We start from the raw sequence: 24,372 nt of genomic DNA, 5'->3' as shown, positions 1-24,372 counted from the left end.
AATAAATCTATCTATCTATATATATCTCATTTATATCTATATTTACATCTATATCTAAATATAAAAATATTGTACTGGGAATCAATTAAAAAAATAATCACAGATTTATATAGATTTCTATACTTTTTCATGTGATCAATTACGTCATAATCATTATTCATTTTATGTTGGCACAAATGGTGTTCCAGAAGTCTTTAAGTTTGTAAAAAGCTACACATATCTTAAAATGTAACTGATACATTTTATACTATTACCCTGGAGTGTTAAAATAAACTACAATAAATTACCCAATGTCGATAAAACATGTCCAGCTGCTTTAATTCACTGCCTGCACTTTTAATAACTTTCCATTCATGATCTGTAAACTGTCTCTTCATGATCTTAAAAAAGTCCACTGTGGTAGTGCTACCTGCAATAAAGAAAAAAACAAACATGTGGCATTTAAGTACTTTAAATTGTATTATTTTAATATACATGTGAATGCAGCTGTGCAAACTATTTAAATAACAATAATAATGAAACAGACAGACCTAAATCTATACTAATAAAAGGCAAAGCCCTCACTGACTGACTCACTCACTCATCACTAATTCTCCAACTTCCTGTGTAGATAGAAGGCTGAAATTTGGCAGGCTCATTCCTTACAGCTTACTTACAAAAGTTGGGCAGGTTTTATTTCGAAATTCTATGCATAATGGTCATAACTGGAACCTATTTTTATCCATATACTGTAATAGACTGCAGCTCGATGGCCATGGGAGGCGGAGTTGCGTGTCGCATCATCACGCCTCCCACGTAATCACGTCAACTGACTGTGAACGCAGTACGTAGAAAACAAGGAAGAGCTCCAAAGAGCACTGAAGAAAAAACGCATACAAGCATAATCATAAATGCAGCTACTGCGGAAACAAAGCACGGTGTAAACCGTAAGTTTAAATTAAGTTTATAGACACGCTCCCACTGCTGTTTGTCACGCCTTCGACGAACACTTTAGTCGCAAGATACAAGTTTAATGAGAAGACGCGAGGTATAAACGAGACTTTGGATCACTTTGTAACGGAGTTAAAATTGCTGTAGCGAGAAACTTTTAAGTGCCGGGTCTTAGCTAACATTAAATAAAGCCGTGGACATCGCAACATCACACAAGAGAGCAGCTCACGTGAACTGACTGAACGCAGTACGAGTGATCACTTCCATGAATCAAACCTGTTCAAAAAACGCATTACACAATTGACAAGGTAGTAAAAAAATATGCTCCAAGCTGAGCTCCACAGCTAACGCGGTCTTGCGGAAGCAAGTTCATCACGCTGCCACCAAATACTCACAGAAAAATCCACAAGTTAATACACATGCTGTCTCTAGAGTTTCTCCACACTCAATGTATTCCTCGCATCCCCGTTATACCCTCTGATCTCCCATTTCAATTAAAATGCCTCCAATTTCCAGTAAGGCTCTGCTTCGCGATGACAAGTAATAAGTCTCAGGGACAGACCCTACAAAAGGTTGCCATTGATTTGAGGCAAGATTGCTTTTCTCCTGGACAACTATACGTTGCATTCTCAAGAGTAAGCTCGCACAGCTTCATGTTATTACAACCGGATTGCTGAACTGACAACGTGCTATACAATGAGAACTATAACAATCGTAATAAACGAACAATAAAACAGGGGAGAACCCGTGGATTAAATAAAAAGGCTGCTTCCTTAGCGAAACAAGGAAAAAAAGATGGCCTTATATGTCGTTCGTTTATAAAACAGCGGAGAAGCTGTGTAAAGGCTGCTTCACAAAAAAACAGCGGAGCGCATTATATTTGCAGGCAGTCAGCTAAAGAAGGGGATCAATAAATATCTATAATCGTAATAAACGAACAAAAAATAGCGAAGATGCCGCGGATTAAATAAAGGAAATGGGTACCTGAACAGTAAAGTAAGTCTCAAATAGCTACACAATAACTACAACAATCATAATAAACGAACAATAAAATAGTACAGAACCACAAAGCAAGGAGAAAGAACGGCCTTATATGGCGTTTGTTTATAAAACAGCAGAAAAGCTGTGTAAAGGCAGCTTCACAAAAAAACAGCAGTGCGCCACACTCTGAATGTATTCCTCGCATCACCGTTATACCCTCTGATCTCCCATTTCAATTCAAATGCCTCCAATTTCCAGTAAGGCTCCGCTTCGTGATGACAATTAATAAGTCTCAGGGACAGACCCTACAAAAGGTTGCCATTGATTTGAGGCACAATTGCTTTTTTCCTGGACAACTATACGTTGCATTCTCAAGAGTAAGCTCGCACATCTTGGTCATATTACAACCGGAGTGCTGAACTGACAACGTGATATACAAAGAGATCCTTAACAAATAGTTATTGGTATATTTCCCTCAGTTTAAAAAGGTTTTCTTTTCTTCTTAATAAAAATTTAAAAGCAGAACTTCGTTGCTGCGAAGCGCGGGCATTTTGCAATATACAGTATATATATATATATTTATATATGTGTGTGTCTGTGTGTATATATATATATGTGTGTTTGTATGTATGTATGTATGTACGTATGTGTGTATATATATATATATATATATATATATGTATGTATGTGTATGTGTGTATATACAGTATATGTATATTTGTGTGTATGTACACTGCTCACAAAAATTAAAGGAACACTTTAAAGAAACACATTAGATACATCAGATCTCAATATGAAGTTGGATATCTATACAAATAACGACAGGGCAATGTCTTAGGAACAAAAGGATGCCAAGTCTTTTAATGGAAATAAAAGTTTTCTGCCTACAGAGGGCTCAATTGTGTAGACACCCTAAAATCAGAGTGAAATGAAGATGTGGCAGGCTAGTCCATTTTTTCAAAAACTTAATTTCTGCTACTCAAAATGCTTTTCAGTATCTTGTGTGGCCCCACGAGCTTGTATGCATGCTTGACAACGTCGGGGCATGCTCCTAATGAGACGACGGATGGTGTCTTGTGGCATTTCCTCCCAGATCTGTATGAGGGCATCCTTGAGCTGTTGTACAGTCTTAGGAGCAACCTGGCGGCGCCTAATGGACCGAAACATAATGTCCAACAGATGTTCTATTGGGTTTAAGTCAGGGGATCGTGAAGGCCATTCAATTGTTTCAATTCCTTCATCCTCCAGGTACTGCCTGCATACTCTTGCCACATGAGGCCGGGCATTGTCGTGCATTAGGAGGAAACCACGACCTACTGCACCAGCGTAAGGTCTGACAATGGGTCCAAGGATTTCATCCTGATACCTAATGGCAGTCAAGATGCCGCTGTCTAGCCTGTAGAGGTCTGTGAGTCGCTCCATGGATATGCCTCCAAGATCATCACTGACCCACCACCAAACCAGTCATGCTAAACGATGTTACAGGCAGCATAACATTCTCCACGGCTTCTCCTGACCCTTTCACGCCTTTCACATATACTCAGGGTGAACCTGCTCTCATCTGTGAAAAGCACAGGACGCCAGTGGTGGACCTGCCAATTCTGGTATTCTATGGCAAATGCCAATTGAGCTCCCCGGTGCTGTGCAGTGAGCACAGGGCGCAGTAGACATTTGGGCCCTCAGGCCACCCTCATGAAGTCTGTTTCTGATTGTTTGGTCAGAGACATTCACACCAGTGGCCTGCTGGAGGTCATTTTGTAGGGCTCTGGCAGTGCTCATCCTGTTCCTCCTTGCCCAAAGGAGCAGATACTGGTCCTGCTGATGGGTTATGGCCCTTCTATGGCCCTCTCCAGCTCTCCTAGAGTAACTGCTTGTCTCCTAGAATCTCCTCCATGCCCTTGAGACTGTGCAGGGAGACACAGCAAACCTTCTGGCAATGACACGTATTGATGTGCCATCCTGGAGAAGTTGGACTACCTGTGCAACCTCTGTAGGGTCCAGGTATCGCCTTATGCTACCAGTAGTGACACTGACTGTAGCCAAATGCAAAACTAGTGAAGAAACAGTCAGAAAAGATGAGGAGGGAAAAATGTCAGTGGCCTCCACCTGTTAAACCATTCCTGTTTTGGGGGTCATCTCATTGTTGCCCCTCTAGTGCATCTGTTGTTAATTTCATTAACACCACAGCAGCTGAAACTGATTAACAACCCCTTTGCTACTTAACTGACCAGATTAATATCCCATAAGTTTCATTGACTTTATGCTATACTATGATTAAAAGATGTGTTCCTTTATGTAATTCTTTTGAGCAGTATATATATGTATATGTGTGTGTGTGTATGTATGTGTGTATATGTATGTGTATATATATATATGTTGATATATGTGTATATATATATATGCATATATATGTAGATGTGTATATCAATATATATATATATATATATGTAGATATGGATATATATATATATATGTGTGTGTGTGTGTGTATATATATATATATATATATATATATATATATATATATATATATATATATATATATATATATATATATATATATATATATATATATATATATATATATACTAATAAAAGGCAAAGCCCTCACTGACTGACTGACTCACTCATTCACTCACTCATCACTAATTCTCCAACTTCCCGTGTAGGTAGAAGGCTGAAATTTGGCAGGCTCATTCCTTACAGCTTCCTTACAAACGTTGGGCAGGTTTCATTTCGAAATTCTACGCGTAATGGTCATAACTGGAAGGTATATTTCTCCATATACTGTAATGGAGTTGAGCTCGAAAGCCGTGGGGGGCGGAATTTCGTGTGACATCATCACGCCTCCCACGTAATCACGTGAACTGACTGTCAACGCAGTACGGAAAACCAGGAAGAGCTCCAAAAAGCGCTGAAGAAAACATGCATTATATAATTGAGAAGGCAGCGAAACAATAATAAGCGAGCGAGTTACATATACATCCATATTAATGAGTGATGCTACTTCGAAAACAAAGCACGGTGTAAACCTAAAGTTTAAATTAAGTTTATAGTCACGCTGCTGCTGGCGTTTGTCATGCCCACGGGTAATGCGGGATACAAGTTTAATGAGAGCACGCAGGATATAAACGAAAGTTTTGATCACTTTGTAACTAAGTTAAAATTGCAGGTAAAGGGCTGTGCTTATGCAAATTCCGAGAGACTGTGTTTGTGGGGGATTGACAGTTAAGGCGGGTGGGGGAGTCACGTCATCATCTCCCCTCCCATTCACCTCATTTCGCTCTGAACTGAGCTCCGAAGCTAACGCCATCTTACAGAAATGACTTTGTGACGCTGCTACCAAATACTCACAGAAAAATCCACAAGTTAATACACACGCTGTCTGTAGAGTTTCTCCAAACTGAATCCTCCAGGCACTACTTACAAAAGGTTACATCGACAATCGTGTTACGTTATTTTTCAAATTTTTCCTTTTCTAAGCACAAGCACAGCTGAGAAGCTTCGATACATGTGCTCCATAACGCGTTAAAAAATAATGCATTTAATCACACTTTCAATTCCAAGCAAAGGGGAACTTCTGTCAATGCATGACTTCCTGGTACACCGATTACATTGATCAGCGTTTCCCGATTCATTTTACCCTTGCACCCAATTGGTTTGAGAAGAAGTATGAAAAAATATGAGGTTAACAAAGAAAAACAGATCACCAATTGAATCTTTATGAATAATCGATTCGCCATCAATAATTGTTTTGGTAAAGCCATACTCAGTGTAATCCTCCTTCCATTTTACAAATTTTCCGCCACTAGCCATGATTAAATGAACGTAAAAAAGTAAGAGCGAAGCGAGGGTGACTTATTCAGGCAGGCAGGCGACAGCTCAATAGCTCGAATTTGGATATAAGTAGATTCTATTTAGGTCCTAGAAATATCTTTGGTAGGAATGGAAGTTGAATTTAGTCTTTAAATTTCTATGGTAAAGAAATAGTTATGCAATGATGACTAAATCTAACTAGACTTTATATATTCAGGTTTTGACTTTATATATTCCGCCACTTTATATATTCAGAAAATCAATGTATTTGCCTGTTTGGCACCCCATAGTATATGTGTGTGTGTATATATGTACACATGTATACAGTATATATATATATATATGCCAGCAACACTCATGACAATGACAAAACAATAACGTTGTCGATCATATTACGTTATTATTAAAATATTTCCTTTTCTTTTGACTTCTCCGCTGCCAAGCGCGGGTATTTTGCTATATTATATATATACACACATATACAGTGGTGTGAAAAACTATTTGTCCCCTTCCTGGTTTCTTCTTTTGCATGTTTGTCACACAAAATGTTTCTGATCATCAAACACATTTAACCATTAGTCAAATATAACACAAGTAAACACAAAATGCAGTTTTTAAATGATGGTTTTATTATTTAGGGAGAAAAAATCCAAACCTACATGGCCCTGTGTGAAAAGTAATTGCCCCTTGTTAAAAAATAACCTAACTGTGGTGTATCACACCTGAGTTCAATTTCCGTAGCCACCCCCAGGCCTGATTACTGCCACACCTGTTTCAATCAAGAAATCACTTAAATAGGAGCTGCCTGACACAGAGAAGTAGACCAAAAGCACCTCAAAAGCTACACATCATGCCAAGATCCAAAGAAATTCAGGAACAAATGAGAACAGAAGTAATTGAGATCTATCAGTCTGGTAAAGGTTATAAAGCCATTTCTAAAGCTTTTGGACTCCAGCGAACCACAGTGAGAGCCATTATCCACAAATGGCAAAAACATGAACAGTGGTGAACCTTCCCAGGAGTGGCCGACCGACCAAAATTACCCCAAGAGCGCAGAGACGACTCATCCGAGAGGTCACAAAAGACCCCAGGACATCTAAAGAACTGCAGGCCTCACTTGCCTCAATTAAGGTCAGTGTTCACGACTCCACCATAAGAAAGAGACTGGGCAAAAACGGCCTGCATGGCAGATTTCCAAGATGCAAACCACTGTTAAGCAAAAAGAACATTAGGGCTCTTCTCAATTTTGCTAAGAAACATCTCAATGATTGCCAAGACTTTTGGGAAAACACCTTGTGGACTGATGAGACAAAAGTTGAACTTTTTGGAAGGCAAATGTCCTGTTACATCTGGCGTAAAAGGAACACAGCATTTCAGAAAAAGAACATCATACCAACAGTAAAACATGGTAGTGGTAGTGTGATGGTCTGGGGTTGTTTTGCTGCTTCAGGACCTGGAAGGCTTGCTGTGATAGATGGAACCATGAATTCTACTGTCTACCAAAAATCCTGAAGGAGAATGTCCGGCCATCTGTTCGTCAACTCAAGCTGAAGCGATCTTGGGTGCTGCAATAGGACAATGACCCAAAACACACCAGCAAATCTACCTCTGAATGGCTGAAGAAAAACAAAATGAAGACTTTCGAGTGGCCTAGTCAAAGTCCTGACCTGAATTCAATTGAGATGCTATGGCATGAGCTTAAAATGGCGGTTCATGCTAGAAACCCCTCAAATAAAGCTGAATTACAACTATTTGTAATTGTTTGGATTTTTTTTTTCTCCCTAAATAATAAAAACCATCATTTAAAAACTGCATTTTGTGTTTACTTGTGTTATATTTGACTAATGGTCTTAAAATATTGTTTATAAAAACGTCCATTTTAAAATCATGTTTTTATCACTGTTTTTTAGTACTTTTGCGAATGAACGAATTTGGATAAAAAAAAAAAAGACATTGACTCTTTCTATATTAGCATGTAATATATGATGTGAGAGTCAAAGAAAATGCTAGTTACTACATGCAGGACTCAAGCTACATCAACAACAATTACATAATACAAGTTGAGATGTGGTTTCTTGGAAAATCCTGCACACTATTCACAAAGAAATCTTCTTCTCACTCAAATAAACAAAACTTTTATTTTTCTTTAAAGACATTACCAAGTCTTGAATTAATTTCTTCATGTTTGAGAGACATCATGTACTATCAGGCTATTGGGTTTTAAACACAGTTCAGCAAACATGAAGTGTGCACAGTCATATGTTTGCTAACAGCAAAGGACTGTTCATTCATACCAAAATGATTTGCATGTGCATTTTTCTGCTGCTCAGGAAATATATTTGTGTGCATCTTTTGCAGTACATTTCTAACCACCCCAACTGACTTTGAGGTACATTACCAGATATTTGATAAGATATGCTAATGTTTAGCATGGACTCTCGCGCCACATTGGCAGCTTCAAAGACATGAGCCATAATATCGTCTTTCAATGCTTTGCACCCCATTCACCAGCAGATGTCAGCTGGGAGCCCAGTAACATGAACACACTTAAAAAAAAAAATAAGTCATCTTGGAAGTATGTACACAAAGCTGTAGAACACATTCTAAATTCAGAGCTGGACTGAATCACACAAGTCAGAGTGAATCTGAGCAAAGACGAACCAAATACAATATTCCATGTAATATACACTTTATAAGAAACCACATTGTTGGTCCAAATGCTGTTTTGCAAGTGGAAATGAACCATCTTAGTTATCAATAATTATTACAGAAATATAGGCTGCCCTGGGGCAGGATGAAATTTAAAAATGAATAAACCAGAATTATGCTCTTGTTCCCACTGTGCAGTTTCTGAAAACTCTCCGCTTCTATGTTTCTCAGCAAGGCTGCTGTGTCCAAAACTGTAGTGACCAGTTTACTGTTCTGCCATGCACACAACTACATATAGTTTCCAGCCATTTCAGAATAAAATAATTATGCAACCTTGCAAAATGTATTTAATGTGCATATACAACACATAAACATATAAATGTTTTATATACATTACAAGTTGCATCAGTTAACATTTCCTTTCACATTTACCAATCAATGTTTAGAATTTTCAAAACAAAGTGTTATAAGGAAATTTGTCTTTTAATCTTGTTTCAGATCCCTCAGTAACATCATCCCAGATGTTGAAGCATTTTCCTTAACAAATTCTGAAGTCTGTTGCTGTACTTTTTTGTGGCATATTGCTTGTGTACTGTGATCTGAAAACCTGCAAAAACAAAGTGTTTTTCATACCTTTACAATGTACCTCCCACATCCTTCGCTTGCTGAAGTACCAACTACACTGGCACAGATACAGAGCTTCGAAATACAAATCTACCAAAATTGGATTTGAATCATAGTATATTATAAATACCTTTCGTAAAATAAATTAATTTATGACTATCAGATTCAAGTGGCCCACTGTTATATTTGACTTTAGAAAGGAGCAAAGTATTAATCATTAGGAGCTGGTTTCCATTTTATTATAATTTTTTTTTTTATTTTGGCACAAATGGGATTCCATATTTTTATCATCACGTTTTTGAAAAGATGGATTCTTAAGTTAATTTGTAGGGAATATTTGCTTAGCCCCAAAATGCATAAGGCATGCTGTGGCTTACTTGCCACATTATCATGTTTACAGAAACGTGAAAAAGAAAAGGAACCCTCTTGCAGTTTTACTGTTTTACATATCACCAACAAGAACAGCTATATAATCTTTATTTGGGAAAAAATGAAATGGCACATATGATTTATGATATATGATGTCATGATTTACCCCCTTTAAACCTTTTAACCAGTTAAACAGTATAGCCTTGTGCTACTGATATGGGAGTGTGCCAAGTATGCTAGTACTCGTGTTGAGCGTAGCTATATTTACATGCAGTTTAACTCAGGACTGTGACCTAATGTAAATTCAGCCATTGACTGCCTTTTAAACATTGTGCCCAACTTGTACTGTAGATACAGGAGTGTGCAAACGTTGCCATTAACGCAAAGTGGTGCAAACCCCAGCACAATTTTTAAAGTCTTAAAGTTTTAAAGTTAATTGGACTAGTTGTCCATGTGGAGAGATAGAAAAAGTTTTTTTAATGTTATTTTCTTGTGAGAGTATCGTAATTATTAATATCTTCGGTCCCCCTAAGTTTTTTTCTATAGACATGCACACTAAATAAAAGTGCCCTGAAAATCCAATCTTGGCATTGCCATCCTTTCAAATGTCACTGAAATGCACTGTTTGTAACAACTAGAGTACCTGCCCCAGCTCTTCGGTATCACATACAAATCTAAACATCCTCTGATTTCCACAAAAGATTTCACCCACCAGAGCCTGGGGATGCCATGATGGGCAGACAAATAAAGTGTGTGTTGCACTTGCATCTGGTGTGAGCAGTGGGTGAATGAAAGCAGCATGGAAGAGCGTGGATACTAGTTAAAAAGGGGGAGTGCAGAGCGGGGTCAGCGGAATTGACATGCAGCCGAGGGGAAAGATGGATAAGATATATTATTTGGAACAATGACGCATTAATCACTGTATCTGAAGGCCAACTTTCTAGCAAGGGTAACTGTCTTTATGAAAATTGTATTGGTGATTTTTGGCAGATCTTGCAGATGGCCATTCCACTGTTTGCAGTGTAGTGTAGTCTATAGAAAACTGAAAACGTTCAAAATTGATGATCCCTGGCACTGATCCCCCCATCGCTGTTGCCCTCCAACAAGCTGATGACTTATGCAGGTATGGAGCAATTAAGAGTATATTAACTGAATCTAAATTAAAATAATGCAATTTGAAAAATAATATTTAAGATGCTACAATGTGAGTCAATTAATTTTAGTTGAAATCAAGTTGCAAGTATGCAGTGTCTTATAAGTTCACACAATCAAATCATCATTTTAAAACATCAACGACGTTCAATGCCATCCTGGGGGCAAACCATATTTGGAGAGATGGATGTTTTGTAATGAATATGGAAGATTAATTTAAATGTAACATTTAAATGTAACATAACTACAACTGTGAATGCACTTCAGTTGCCTCATTGCTCTCTACATCGTTAATAAAAGAAAGACTACAATCGCAATGCGCTGGGAGAAACAAACTCATATAGCAAGCTCTCATGTTACTGGCATTGTATAGACACAATAATACACACAGGCACTGACTGACTGGCTTATCCTATCAAGCTCCTTACAATATACCTTGCCTGGCTAAGCTGCTAATGGAACAGAGCCAGATCACTGTCTTTGTAAGGTTTACACATTCTGTCAGTTTCTTCACCAGTTTCTGTAACAGCACAGGTTTCCAATGAAGCACTAAAACATGAAGAAGAAAAAAAAAAAAAAGTTTATTATAATCTGGGTATGGAAGGAGATCAGTCAACCTATGTCCAATTCCTGTCAATTTAAAAATAGTATTATTGCTGTGGAATTATAGCACACAAACTATTTTGATATAAATATGTTGCTAGTTAATTTTGACACATTTTTGACAACTGATTTAGTACATGGCCCAGGCTGTTTCCAGGGCCAATGCACATCCATTACGCTTTCAGGAAGGTGTACATAATAAGGTTGCAATTCTGTGTAATCTTCAGAATCTAAAGGACTAAAGCTCCTAGCAAAAAAGTTGATTCATCTTGACACACAGGCAGAAGGGACAAGGCTTGTGTGATAGTGGTAATAGCCAAGTGCATGTTAAAATGCTACACAGTAATCCCTCCTCGATCGCGGGGGTTGCGTTCCAGAACCCCCCGCGAAAGGTGAAAATCCGCGAAGTAAAAACCATATGTTCATATGGTTATTTTTATATATTTTAAGCCCTCATAAACTCTCCCACACTCTTATAATTATTTCCCGCACAGTTATACAGCATAAACCCTTTGTATTCTCTTAGATATTAGGTAAGATTAGTTGAAATTATGTATATAAACACACTGTTTATATACAGCAAAACCTAAATATTATTTTAAAGATATCGAGCGTCTGCGATATCACATATGTTACTGCCATTACGATAACAGGCCACCAGCAATAAATACGTACAATGCAAGAAAAATTGTATACAGTAAAATGTGTGTACAGTGACACTAAATGTACATACATGTACTAAGTACTGTACAGTGGAACCTCGGTTCACAACCAAAAAGTTTGCCAAACTTTTGCCTCGGTTCACGACCACACACTCGGTATACGAACAAGCCAGTTTCCCTTTCAGCCTAGTATTTCAGCCTAGTATTTACATATTTACATACAATTTGTACGGTCTGGAACGGATTAATTGTATTTACATACAATCCTATGGGGGAAATTGCTTCGGTTCACGACCAACTCGGTTTACGACCAGAGTTTTGGAATGAATTATGGTCGTGAACCAAGGTTCCACTGTACGTAGAAAATTAATTATGGTTGCTCACCAACAATGACACGACAACTTGTCCGATAACGATGAGTTTAATTTTACTGCACAACAAAGGAGAGCATAACAGCTCTTCTAAAGGAGCCTCTTCAGGTGACTTCAGGCGGTTGTTCTTTCAGCAGTCTTCAATTCAAATCCCAAAAGAAGATTCCATCCGGACTACTGCCTTATTACGTACACTTACAACTCATTTTGTGCCCTGGTTAAAGGACACTGTGGCCGTAGATCTTATATTCTTTTCCTCCTTTTTAAATAAAAAGAATCGTGGACTCATTGATGCCGTAATGGTGTCCTACAGCGGTGTAGCCGTTTCCTTCCTTCAACATATCCAAAACTTTTACCTTTGTGGCAATCGTTAGCATCTTCCGTTGGTGCTTGGGCACGGCCCCTGAAGCAGTAGCAGGAGCAAATCGTTTTGGAGCCATAACGAAGGGCTTGACTATGCACAAAGATAAACACAAAAGTTAACTGTTTACACAGTGAAACACGTTGTTGCTGAATGAGCGAGACGAGACTTCCTGGTTAACACAGCGCAATTGAATTCGGCACTCTGTCACTGAGCCAATCAACACACAGGAACTTAACTGCGCGCTCTGATTGGGTAGCTTCTTAGCCATCTGCCAATAGCATCCCTTGTATGAAATCAACTGGGCAAAGCTACTGAGGAAGCATGTACCAAAAATAAAAAGACCCATTGTCCGCAGAAACCCGCGAAGCAGCGATAAATCCGCGTTATATATTTAGATATGCTTACATATAAAATCCGCGATAGAGTGAAGCAGCGAAAGTCGAAGCGCGATATAGCAAGGGATTACTGTACAGAACTATTTTTTTACTTACATTCTAAAACACTGAAATAACTGTGGAATGGGGTGAATACCAGACATTGTTTTTTTTTGTTGAAGTCATTCAAAAGAAACAAAAAGGTATAAAAATTCACTTTAAAAAATATACAATAAGGCACAGTATTTTTGCTATAATGAATGGTATCTTGGTACAGATTAGAAGATTAGATTAGGTTATAGTGCTTTTTTTTAAAAAAAAGAAAAAGATTGATGAATGATAAGGTGGTCAAATTATTTAGATAAAAATAATATAAAATGATACTTCAAAATATCACAAGTACTAATGGCCAATTCTGACAATATTAAAAGGCAGTACTATTATCTCACTGTGCTTAGGTCCACTTTAATTTTGGGCCAAGATACATTTGTCTGCATCTGATTATAAATAAGCAAAATCTGTTGTTGTAATTTACTATGAGCCTTCAGTAACTGAGTAAATATATGTTCACTAAATTGTTATTTATGATAAGTTACAAAATAAGAATTAAACACTTTGATGGTGCACTGATTCTTGACTTGAAAAAGAGACAATTTTTTCATTTCAGTGTATTAATACTTTTTCACAGGGAATGGTAGGGAAAATTCTCAGAAACAATTCCTTTCAAAATCCTTGATGCTAAGAGAGGTTTATTAAATCATAAAGAAACCTGCTATTATATGCAGATTGCAAGCAGTTCAGAAACTTACATTAACTGTCAACTGGCAGTTTTCAAAGTACAAATGAATGCTTTTAAATTCCAACGTGTGTCAATCAGAGAGGAGGAAAAATAATTTTTAAAAACACTGCTTGTCAAGCTGAGTGAAAATATACTTCTAGCTAGTTAATTATTAAGCACAAATGAGCTTTCTAATGTAAACAATTACAGTAAATATAAAATACTCTGAAAATGTAAAAGTAATATACTGTACCTGTATATCTACCTCTACATTTTTTGATTTCCACTATTACTGTTTGCGTGCTGCAGAAAGCATGAATAAAGTGTACAAAGAATCATGACAAAGGTAATATGTCGTATAGTGCATTAGTTTGTTATGATTCTCAATAATCATGTCTTGTTTTATCCACCAGGTTTTATTGTATTAGAACTGACTATCTTCCTTAAAACAACTAGCACCTAATGAGCACACAATAAATGTAAAAATACAAAAGGGATGAAAAAAATGCAAAAACTGCAGGCAAACAAAAAATAATTACTAATCTCTTAAAGGAAAAGAAACAAAGTGATGTCCGAGAGATAACAACTTTGCTTTACGTTTTCTCAAATAACATAAAATATACTGTTAATGTTGCAAAGTTCGAAGGACCCTGAATTATTGGACAATTTTGCATACACAAACACACTCAAACATACAAGCCACAATCATAACAAGACAGCTGGCAATCTAACTTGCTCATCATGGAGATATGGGAGACGGCAAGGATACGAACACAAGAATCTGGTGTAGTAGCTATGTTAACCACTGCTTCATTGTGCCAACCAACAGTATAATTAACTTATACATCCTTCACAGAATACACCATTACTCTGTAGTTATGCATAGTAAAGACAGAAGTACATCCTAATAAAATAAATAAAAGAGAGAAAAGGTGGGCTTTTACAGCCAATATCAATATGAGATCTACTATAGTTTTGTAAGCAGCCCTAAGGTCACATAAATGAGCCACAAAGCTAAGGCATATTTAGGCATTCCTGAAAATAATCTGACCATTTCTAGAGTAGTGAAAAATAAATGAAATCAATCATTTAAAAAAATTGTGTGATCTGTTCCTCAAACATTATGCAGACAAACATGGAAATTTTTGTATAATTCCGATCTACCATGGAAGAATTGGCAGGTAAGGCAAGACAAGAAAAATGAGCCAAAAATCAAGCAAGCTACGGACAAGGCCAGACAGCAAATAAAAAAAAAGAAACACATCCTAAAACTTGGACAAAGTGAGTAGCATGCTGCCACCTTAAATGTAATGCCATACCGCTGATGACAATGAAACAACTGTGGCTATGAGCAGCATAAAAAGCATTACAAAATTATTAATTAAATACAAAGAAAAAATAAAAAGATTAAAAAGGTGGCAACTATGGCTCAGATCAAAAAGCAAAGTTGCAGTGCAGAAATGTCACAAACATAATGATATAATATTTAACCAAATTACGTATGTACAGATTGTTGTTAAGAAGGCTCAGAAACACAAAACTATTCTGCATTTATACACACACATACAAGTATTTAAGCTTAGAATAGGAACATTTAGATGATATGAAAATAATTGTTAGACTGCAAGACAAGGTTTTCTCAAATGTACACATCCAGCAGCAGACTACAGAAAACGATAGACCTGGATACCAAACAAGATTTTTTTTTTATATAACCATGAACTTATTTTGAAGTAGGAAGATGAAGGGCTGTCCAAGGACAATTGGGCTAACTATTGGACTAATATTTGTAATAGTATGAGCAACAAAATGAAACTGATGGAGTGGTACTGAAAAGATCAACAACAAGATGAAGAAATAAAAGTTTATATGTGTTTTATCTTGGTAGAGTAATATAGTCTTAGAATGCCTAATCTCACAGACTTACCACTGTTTATAAGGTATTATTCAATATAAGTCATCCCCACCTTCCCTTCTATATCTATAACCTCAGGCAAATAGATGTAGTAAAAAGACAGGCAGGAGTCAAGTTACACATAAAATAATGTATTACTGATAATATTCATAAATAATAAAATGCAAAGTACATTTAAATATTGGCAACCGTACAACCTGATTAAATGGTGATATGAAGTTCAGGCGGCACACAGACTTGTAGTTACTTAAAATGTCTCTAGTTAAGGCATCATTGGTGCTCCGCTTTCAGCCACATATCTGTTCAATATGGCTGAAGCTGTACTCTTCATTGTGTTGTCTTCAGTTCATGGTGTGATGGTCTTCTTCATTAGATAGATAGATAGATAGATAGATAGATAGATAGATAGATAGATAGATAGATAGATAGATAGATAGATAGATAGATAGATAGATAGATAGATACTTTATTAATCCCAAGGGGAAATTCACACGATCAGTAAGATCAGTAAGAGAGAGATACTTCTTCATCATCACAGGTTAGCAAGAGAGAGAATGTGGTTGAACAAGCAGATTTATAGATTCTCTGTCCAACCCCTAGAGCCAATATTCCAAACAGCCATACCTCAGACCAATGGGGGAAATAGAACATCTTAACACCTGCCCCCAAACCATATGTTAATGTAACCTGGCTTCCTTGCAGGTGTTGAAAGACTTTAGCAGAGAAATACTCATCCTCCACCAACTCTGTCATAAAATTCAAAGAGACCCATTCCTAAGGGGGGTAAACACTAAATTACATTGCCTAGCCTAAATTACAAATAAAGACATACAAAATATTTATCAAGTTATATGCAAAATCTTACATCATAACAATATGAAACAAAAATAACATTATGTAATACTAAGTAACAAAAAATAAAGTAAGGTCAGATTGCCACTAGAACAGAAAAAAAGAAAAGAAACAGAATATCCAGGGTTTCCAAGGCCAGGAGACAACCCAACCCCCACTATGCATTCTGCCTGACATAAATTATTTAAGTCAGTCCTTATGACTTTCAGGCTTCATGTGAATGAATTTGATGATGTCAAGTTCAGAAAGTTGCACAGTGCCCAAAATAAAAATAAGTGGTAAGATGTAAAAGTTGACATGAAAAGGTGAGTGTCTGAGTGACATATGGAAGCGTATTGGGGCTACAGAGAAAAACAAAATAGGGACACAGTGATGAAAAAAGGTCTATGTCAAGCTTAAAGTCATCATGTCACCTTTAATCTCTAAATTTCCACTTTTACCTCGTAGTTTATTTTGGCATTAAAGTAGAACGTTGCAAACTTCATCTTCAAATCAATGTTTAATTTACTAGAGTTTTTCAAATCCCATTGTAACTAAAGTAGCACATTAAATGTGTCGTATTCTACGTGTTCCCCAGCCCAATCATTAATCGCTACATGTTTCTTAAACAGGCTTTCTCTTACACTGACAGGAACACACAGGCAGTGATCACCACACAGAATACATTACATTCATGATATTACAGTTCTCTGAATGTTTTAGAATACTAAGATGTATACTTGATATCATTTTCATGATGAAATGCATTAAAGTGTGTATTAAATATGTGGGGGCACAGTGGCGCAGCAGTAGAGATGAGGGATAATGGAATAATTTATTACAGCAGTACTGTCTCTGTCAAACGTACCAACCCCCAATTCCTGTCTTTCCGTTTCCTTTCTCCACATATGTGACTGCCACACAATAAGCATCTGTAAAAAATGTAAAACCAGCTGTAAGCTTAGAATATTGATTCTTCAAAACTTTTAAGGAACACTGAAAAAACCTTTAAACATGTTTAATGATTCCATCCATCCATCTAGGGTCACGTCAGACCCAGCAAGCATAAAGTGTGAGGCAGAAATAATCCCTGGACGGGGCTCTTTCCTATGGCTGTGCACCCACATGTTTAATTATTAACATATACATTATTTAAATAAAGTTAACAATTTATCTGTAAACGGTAATACACGTACTTTAATGCATTTCATCACAAAAATTATATCAAGTATATATCCTAGTATTCCGACAGCACACAGCTCCAAGAGGATAGCTCTTGGAAATCTAAATAGTTAGAAGCCAGTCATAATATTCTGTAAATACATGCTCTCTTCTATTGAATTGAATTCCTTTATTGTCATTTTATGGCACAATGAGATTCAATATGCAACTTAAACTTATTTTCCTATAAAATTATAAAAAAAAAATCAATGAAAAATATACAATATGAAAGTATAAGTACAATATACAAGTACATATAGAGCAAATAGTTCATAAAGTGGCTCAGGCTGTGCAATACTACACTTCTAGTGCAATTTTTTCAGTGAGGTAATTGCAATTGTAAGTACAAATAGTTCTACCAGGAGCACTTGAAGGACTGATTGAGTCCTTTTTAGCTCTTGGGATGAAACTGTTTCTGAGCCTCTGCAGCATTTGCCAGTTGGTACAAATTCAAACAGACTGTGGCACAGGTGAGTGGAATCCATGCAGATGCTGGTGGCCTTCCTTGTGGCTTCAGCATGTGCTGTAAATGTCCTCCAGAGCTGGAAGCTGTTTCCCGATAATCCTCTGCTCTCTCGACACAACGCAACCACAGAGCTTTCCAATCAGCTGCTGTGCAGCTGTGTTACCGCACACAAATACAATGGGTTAAAATACTCTCAGTGGCGCACTGACAATAACAACTCTAAAACAGCTATGATATTTAGAATAGTTTGGCCATTCCGTGCACCATTATGTTGTTACAGAATGATTACAATCAAGTGCCTTAAATTTGTTTGTGTCATGGATGTGAATCTAAAAAAGAGAGACCACACAGAAACAGTGCACAAACTGTGTGTCGCCAGTTTGCAAAACCAAGCAGAAAAGTTTGCACACATGGTTTGAGGCTGCCGTGAAAGTGTGTGTGGCTTTGCATCAAGTTTAGTTTTTAAACATCTTGAAGTGAGCATGGAAAAGGGCATATGCAGCATTTTTGTGTGTACCCACTGTTTATACATGAGGTCCCTTGGCTCTAAAGCAGCTTGCAAATGCAAAATTAGACTAACCTTTAAGGTGAAACCAAGTTAGATTTTCTCAAATGATAATGTGTTTTGTCTTTCACTGTCTGTTGTAAGGTGTGCACCTGTGTTATAAAAACCTATTTACAGTAGATAACAGTGCTGTTGTTCCCTTGTCACAGAATAAATTGGATCACAAGAAGTTAAATTTAAACAGATATATCATCATGTAGCAATCATTCTGGTAAGAACCTTCTGCACATTAAATAAATGGATACAGAAAACAAAAAATTGTTCCTTCTGAGCTGAGTTGCTGGACAGGGGACTAACTCCACTAAAGAGAATACAAGTCCACACAAACATCAAGATCTTGGAACTTTGGACTTATTTTATCAGCACTTCTTGCAACTATTTCACTGCTTTATATATTTAAGCCTTCAATTAGATTTAGACAAAATACTGTATTCTGGGTGTCATGTGATGGTGATGTTTACCAGAAACATTATGGGTCTCTGCAGTTAGCAATGTTGATATATCATACACACTAGTGATACCACTTGACTTTAGCATAGCACTTTATTCCCTGAGGTTTTCAGAAGCTAAGGAAAAGTGAAAACCTTTCAGTTTGAAGCAAATATAAAATGAAAGGACAAGAAATATGAAAAAATTAGCACTGAGAGAAGAAAATTGACTAGCCAAAATTAAAAAGTATAGCTGTACTTGAGAAAATGAGTTTCTAGAGTTTGGAAAGAAAAACCTTTCATTAAAACGTTCCTTTCATTACATGCATATCAGAGATTTTGCAAAAAGAAACCTGGCTGACTTTCTTTATCTTCTTAAATCTATCGACAGCGGATGTTTTACTTTCTAGCTACAATATAAACACTCATTTAGTTGAGTGTTATGAAAACTGGGTTTCTGCCACTTATTAAGTTTAGAGGTTGTGCATTTTATTTTTTTTTAAATTCACTAGTCAATTATACCATTATAAACATTATAAAAGAACGGATCCTCAATAGAAAAACAGTTCATTTAATTCTACTCAATTCAATTTATTCTAATCACATGTACTGCCACTTAAAAAAACAGAACTACAAATATTACAAACATAGTGACTATGTACAACATAAATACAACACATAACATTGAAACATAAAAATGAAAAAATACAAATAAATTGCGAGGAACCCACACATACAGTATATAATATACACACGTAAACTTTTAAAATCTACATGTGTATTTGTCTCCACAAAAGCAGCAAACAAAGTTTCTACAGAACAGTTTAACTCTCTCTACATGTGCCTCACTACAAACCCGTCAATTAGACTGGATGCTTTTGCAGATATAGACATTTGCTTGCTGCAACACATTAAACTGCCACAATGGCAATAAAATATGATGGTGAAAATGTTTGAGTTTCAAGTACAAGTTGAAAAAAACACAGGTTATATCATTAAAATTAAACACAAAATGTAAAAAACATATATAAAACAACAAGACAGTAACCACTAAGACATACTGAATCAACAAATATGTGTAATAATTTTCCATTTGGATGCCTAAAGACTTATTTTGTTATGAATGGATAATATTTTCCATTGTTTTCTAACTCTAAGTGACTTGTTTCCATAATACTTCCATAAAACTTATATAAAGAAAAAAATGCTAAAAGTAAACTTGACTATATAAGGTACACTTAATAGTCCTTACACTGGATAATCATTGTTGCAAAATAGTCGTGAACCTTTGAAACAAAAGTTAGAAAGAAATAACTAAAAGATGGTAAAAATAATGCAAAACAATTATGTTTAAAAATCAAGCTGCAGAAGTTTAATCTTTTATGGCTACTGCAAATTCATAATGTTGACAGAAATGAATGAAAATGCAACATAGCCAGATAGTAGCAAGCACTAAATTCTGGTTTTACATCCAAAATAGATGGAAGACAAAATATAAACATTGACTATCCAGGTCCAAATATGCATAATTTAGCTATCTTAGTTACATACATACATACATACATATAGTAGAAATATTTTTGCATATGAAATATGCTTCATAAACAGTGAAATTACAATACTCTTCTAGATAAGTGCTATAACTATGCTAATTTGGATTATTTTTTTCCTGGTTCAAGTATGTATATATTTCCCCTTTAGATTTTTATATTGGGCTTTGAAGCATGGGAAGTTTGAATTTAACATTAGTTTTTCTTTCAGTTTTGACTAAATTCAATATTTTTTACATTTCCTTGTGCCATCATTTTAATAGGGTTTTACAGAGTCCCTTTTAACTGTTGTTGCCATAGGATGACCGGACATCATTGGCGGAAAAGTATAAAGGTCAACATCACAAACTTCTGATTGTCCAAGATTTTAGATTCCAAAATAAAAACAACTGTAGTGGAGTTAGGTGGCATTTTACAAGAGGGTTATTTAGGACTTAAGATTTTAGCATGTATTTTTGACTTTGAGATTTGATTATGTTTTTGGCTTAGTAGTTTTCTTTCTGATTTTCCAGTATTTCAGAGAATAAACTTTTGTCTCTTCCCTGTCTTGGTCCATTAAAAAAATGTTTCCTTGCCTTTTCCACTCAATTGAGATGACCCTCTGATGTTAGCCTGATTACAGTGTCCATCATTTGTGAGTGATAATGAAATTCCGCTAAATTATTAGTGAAATTATTATTACTTACTCCTGACAACCATGTAATAACAGCCAGTCCATTGCTAGACACACTTAAACAAAAATCCAATTTCACTTATTCCAGGTCAGTTTTCAGTTGCCAGTTAACCAATTATTACATGTCCTTGAGATTGGAAGAAAAACATGAATACTCAGAATAAACAGCTAAAATTATTGACATTTTAATTATTTAATTTCATTCTATGTTCAACACTAATTAAACTTTGCAGGTTTTATTCAACCACTTTTAGAATCATAAGCTCATTCAATTAAACTTCTTCTTTTAAAAGGTGAAATTTATATGCTCTTCTTTTGTACTAAGGTAGTTTGCAATTTACTTCTGAAATTATTTTGCAATCACTTATATTTTATTTCAGGGCTTTTAATAACACTCTTTTACTGCTTTCAGAATAATGTACTTTTTCTTACTTTAATTTATGGACTTTAAGACCAATAAATTCAATGTGTTAACCTTATAATTTAAATACATAATTCAATTTTGACAAAAATTAAAGAAACAATCTTTCTGTTTTTTGAAATTCATGCAATATGCAACTTGAATAGACTTCTGGTCATACACGCTTATTTGTGTGTGCAAGGGACAGTTCTGGTTAACTTTTTAAAATATCTTACAATAATAGATCAAAATAATTACACTGACTGAATACCCGATCAAATAAACAATTTCAATTTTTATGATAGGGTATCTAATTTTATCATTTTATTGACCCTCAGCCAATGACTTAACCCAAACTCTGACTGTAAAAAAATACCTATATCCAGCTACAATGCATCTTGATCTCGTAAGATGCCTGGGATAAAGGCATCAGCTATACAGTCATAATAATTAAAAAAACAGTTAAAAAGCACTCCACTGGTTATCTGAACTATAAATTCTTGGTGCCCTGACAATAATTAAAAAAATATGAAAAATAAAATATCTGATACTCATGGCTGGTAGTAGCACTAAAATTCACAAACACTCCAAACCACAGATATCCAGTTTAACATGCCATTACTATGACAACTTGATTCCCCTTTTGCAGCAGTAAATATAAATATAAAGCAAGGCAAGTTACTAGACTAACATTTATATGTTCCTCTCAGAATCACAGCCTGTATTTTGTCATGAGTTTAGGATTAAGACCCTACATTTGGCAAAGATCCATTCATGTAAGGGGAGATGGACTGATACCATCCATCATGGACTGGCTGGACACATTGTTCAGCGATCACTTATTTTTTTTAAATAAACCTTATGCACCTCACAAGAAAGCTCTCAGGCACTCAAATTCACAACAGGAATGAGATTATTGTGCTTAACTTGTTTGGCAGGAGTATGCTGCAGCTAATGGATGGTAGGCTGATTTGTTTGTCATGCACAAAGTCTGAATGGTAAGAGCACAGCCATATGTGTAGCACCACAACGCTGTGGTGCTCTTATACTCCGAGTGTTTGAAATGGGCTGTTACCAGTGGTTCTTGAATATATTACATTATCATATTTATTCAATTTAAACTATTATCATAATGTTATCATATGATATCATATATCATATTATTAATACGCCAACCTCCAAGATGCAGCTCCCCCGTCCCATCATGTAAAAGTGATAATGAATTGGGAGGAGCATTACTGCCAAAATAATAAGTATTGCCAATAAATTGCATGCACCTCAAGCACTGCTTGCAAGCAAATAATGTAGTCGCTTGACTGTGAAGTAGAATGTCTATAAGCTTAAGTGGCTGGCTCAGCATTTGTTTTTGGCCCCGGCCAGTACGAAGGGTAGCAGCCAGTAGACTTCAGCCTGTGCAAATTACAATTGCTGAAAAAAAAATAAACCAAGGACTGATCTCACTGGGCACCCTGCAACCGAGGACATTCACAGGAAAGGGCTCAATGTGGCTCTCTATTCAAAGAGACAAAATGGTTAAAAACAGTCTGTGGGAGTTGGAACACTCAACAAGTAACGAATGGAACTGAAAGAAGCAAATGTATGCAAGATACAGATGCCAAAGCAGCATCCGGGGCATTCTCCATGGCCATAACAATGGAGACGAGGCAGTGAGAGATATTAATAGTTGCAACTTTCTTTTTTTACAGTAATATCACTTATAGGCACAATTCCTTTTTTCAATTGTTATTGCAACCTTAAACAAGAATAAACCTTCAATTCTTTTATTATTATTTCCACTACCAACATTTTCCTTTTTTCCTCCATTCACACAGAGGTTTGCTGCAACAGGAATGTAACTGTACTGTGTACACAAGATCATAAATCTGAAATAAATTGATTGACTATAAAACTTCGCACATCCCTAAAGAGTAGCTCAAGGGAATACATTTTTTATGACAATACAGGCAATGTATGTATTTTCAGCTCCAAACGTTTGCTCCTTAAAATCTAAAAGTGCCAAGATACAAATAAGTAGCAAGAAAAGATAACATAATACAGATAATCATTAAATATTTACTGTAAAATTCTTGATGATAATTGTGTGGTAGTCATTTTCCAGTCTAGAGGGCTGCATTTTTTAACCCACTTCCACCCACTTAAACGCACATCCAACTTAAGTCCAGACCAACGCACTAGAATTACAATTAATCTGCCCAAAGGGACAATTGTAAGAGAAATAAGATGTCAAAAAATGAAGCAAGTGTCAGAATCAGGAGACAAACAATACGATAAACAAAACTAAGAATCTTGGGACAAAATTAAAGTCAGGAAAGATTGCTAAGAGTTCAAAAACCAGACAAATCGAAACAAGCAACAGTTCTAACAGTCTGAAGGGTTTTGGAATCTGTATAATCAAATGAAGAAGTATTCTCTTCAATGGCCTTTTATCCCATTGTGTCGTTATTGTCAATACCACGATATCTGAGGATATGCATACTCAGAGAAGCTCTTGAAACAGAAGTTAAAAAGGCTCTGTTGGTAAAGACAAATGACAATGATAAATAGATTTGAGAAATTAAAAACAGAGTAACTACCATGAATAAATGAAGCCAATAGATCCCTTGATGTACAAAATCCCCAACTTAGCTGA

The 24,372-nt window shown here is 36.0% G+C and overlaps 1 protein-coding gene across 4 annotated transcripts in view; it reads right to left on the bottom strand.

Moving 5' to 3' along the window:
* aasdhppt (aminoadipate-semialdehyde dehydrogenase-phosphopantetheinyl transferase) overlaps window positions 1–24,372 on the bottom strand; it is a 73,026-nt gene that overhangs the window by 37,761 nt on the left and 10,893 nt on the right. For 2 of the 4 annotated variants that reach the window (XM_039744189.1, XM_039744190.1), the window contains exons 3-4: window positions 10,957–11,070; window positions 288–409 (exon numbers count right to left, since the gene is read on the bottom strand). In XM_039744189.1, coding sequence (XP_039600123.1) covers window positions 288–409; window positions 10,957–11,070 — 236 coding nt within the window. The remainder of the gene's footprint in view (window positions 1–287; window positions 410–10,956; window positions 11,071–24,372) is intronic. The other 2 variants (XM_039744191.1, XM_039744192.1) reach the window with 1 other exon arrangement.

The sequence above is a fragment of the Polypterus senegalus genome, chromosome 2 (assembly GCF_016835505.1).
Source record: "Polypterus senegalus isolate Bchr_013 chromosome 2, ASM1683550v1, whole genome shotgun sequence".
NCBI classification, from domain to species: Eukaryota; Metazoa; Chordata; class Cladistia; order Polypteriformes; family Polypteridae; genus Polypterus; species Polypterus senegalus.
The sequence above is the reverse complement of the archived record's forward strand: the minus strand, read 5'-3'. Positions and strand labels throughout refer to the sequence as shown.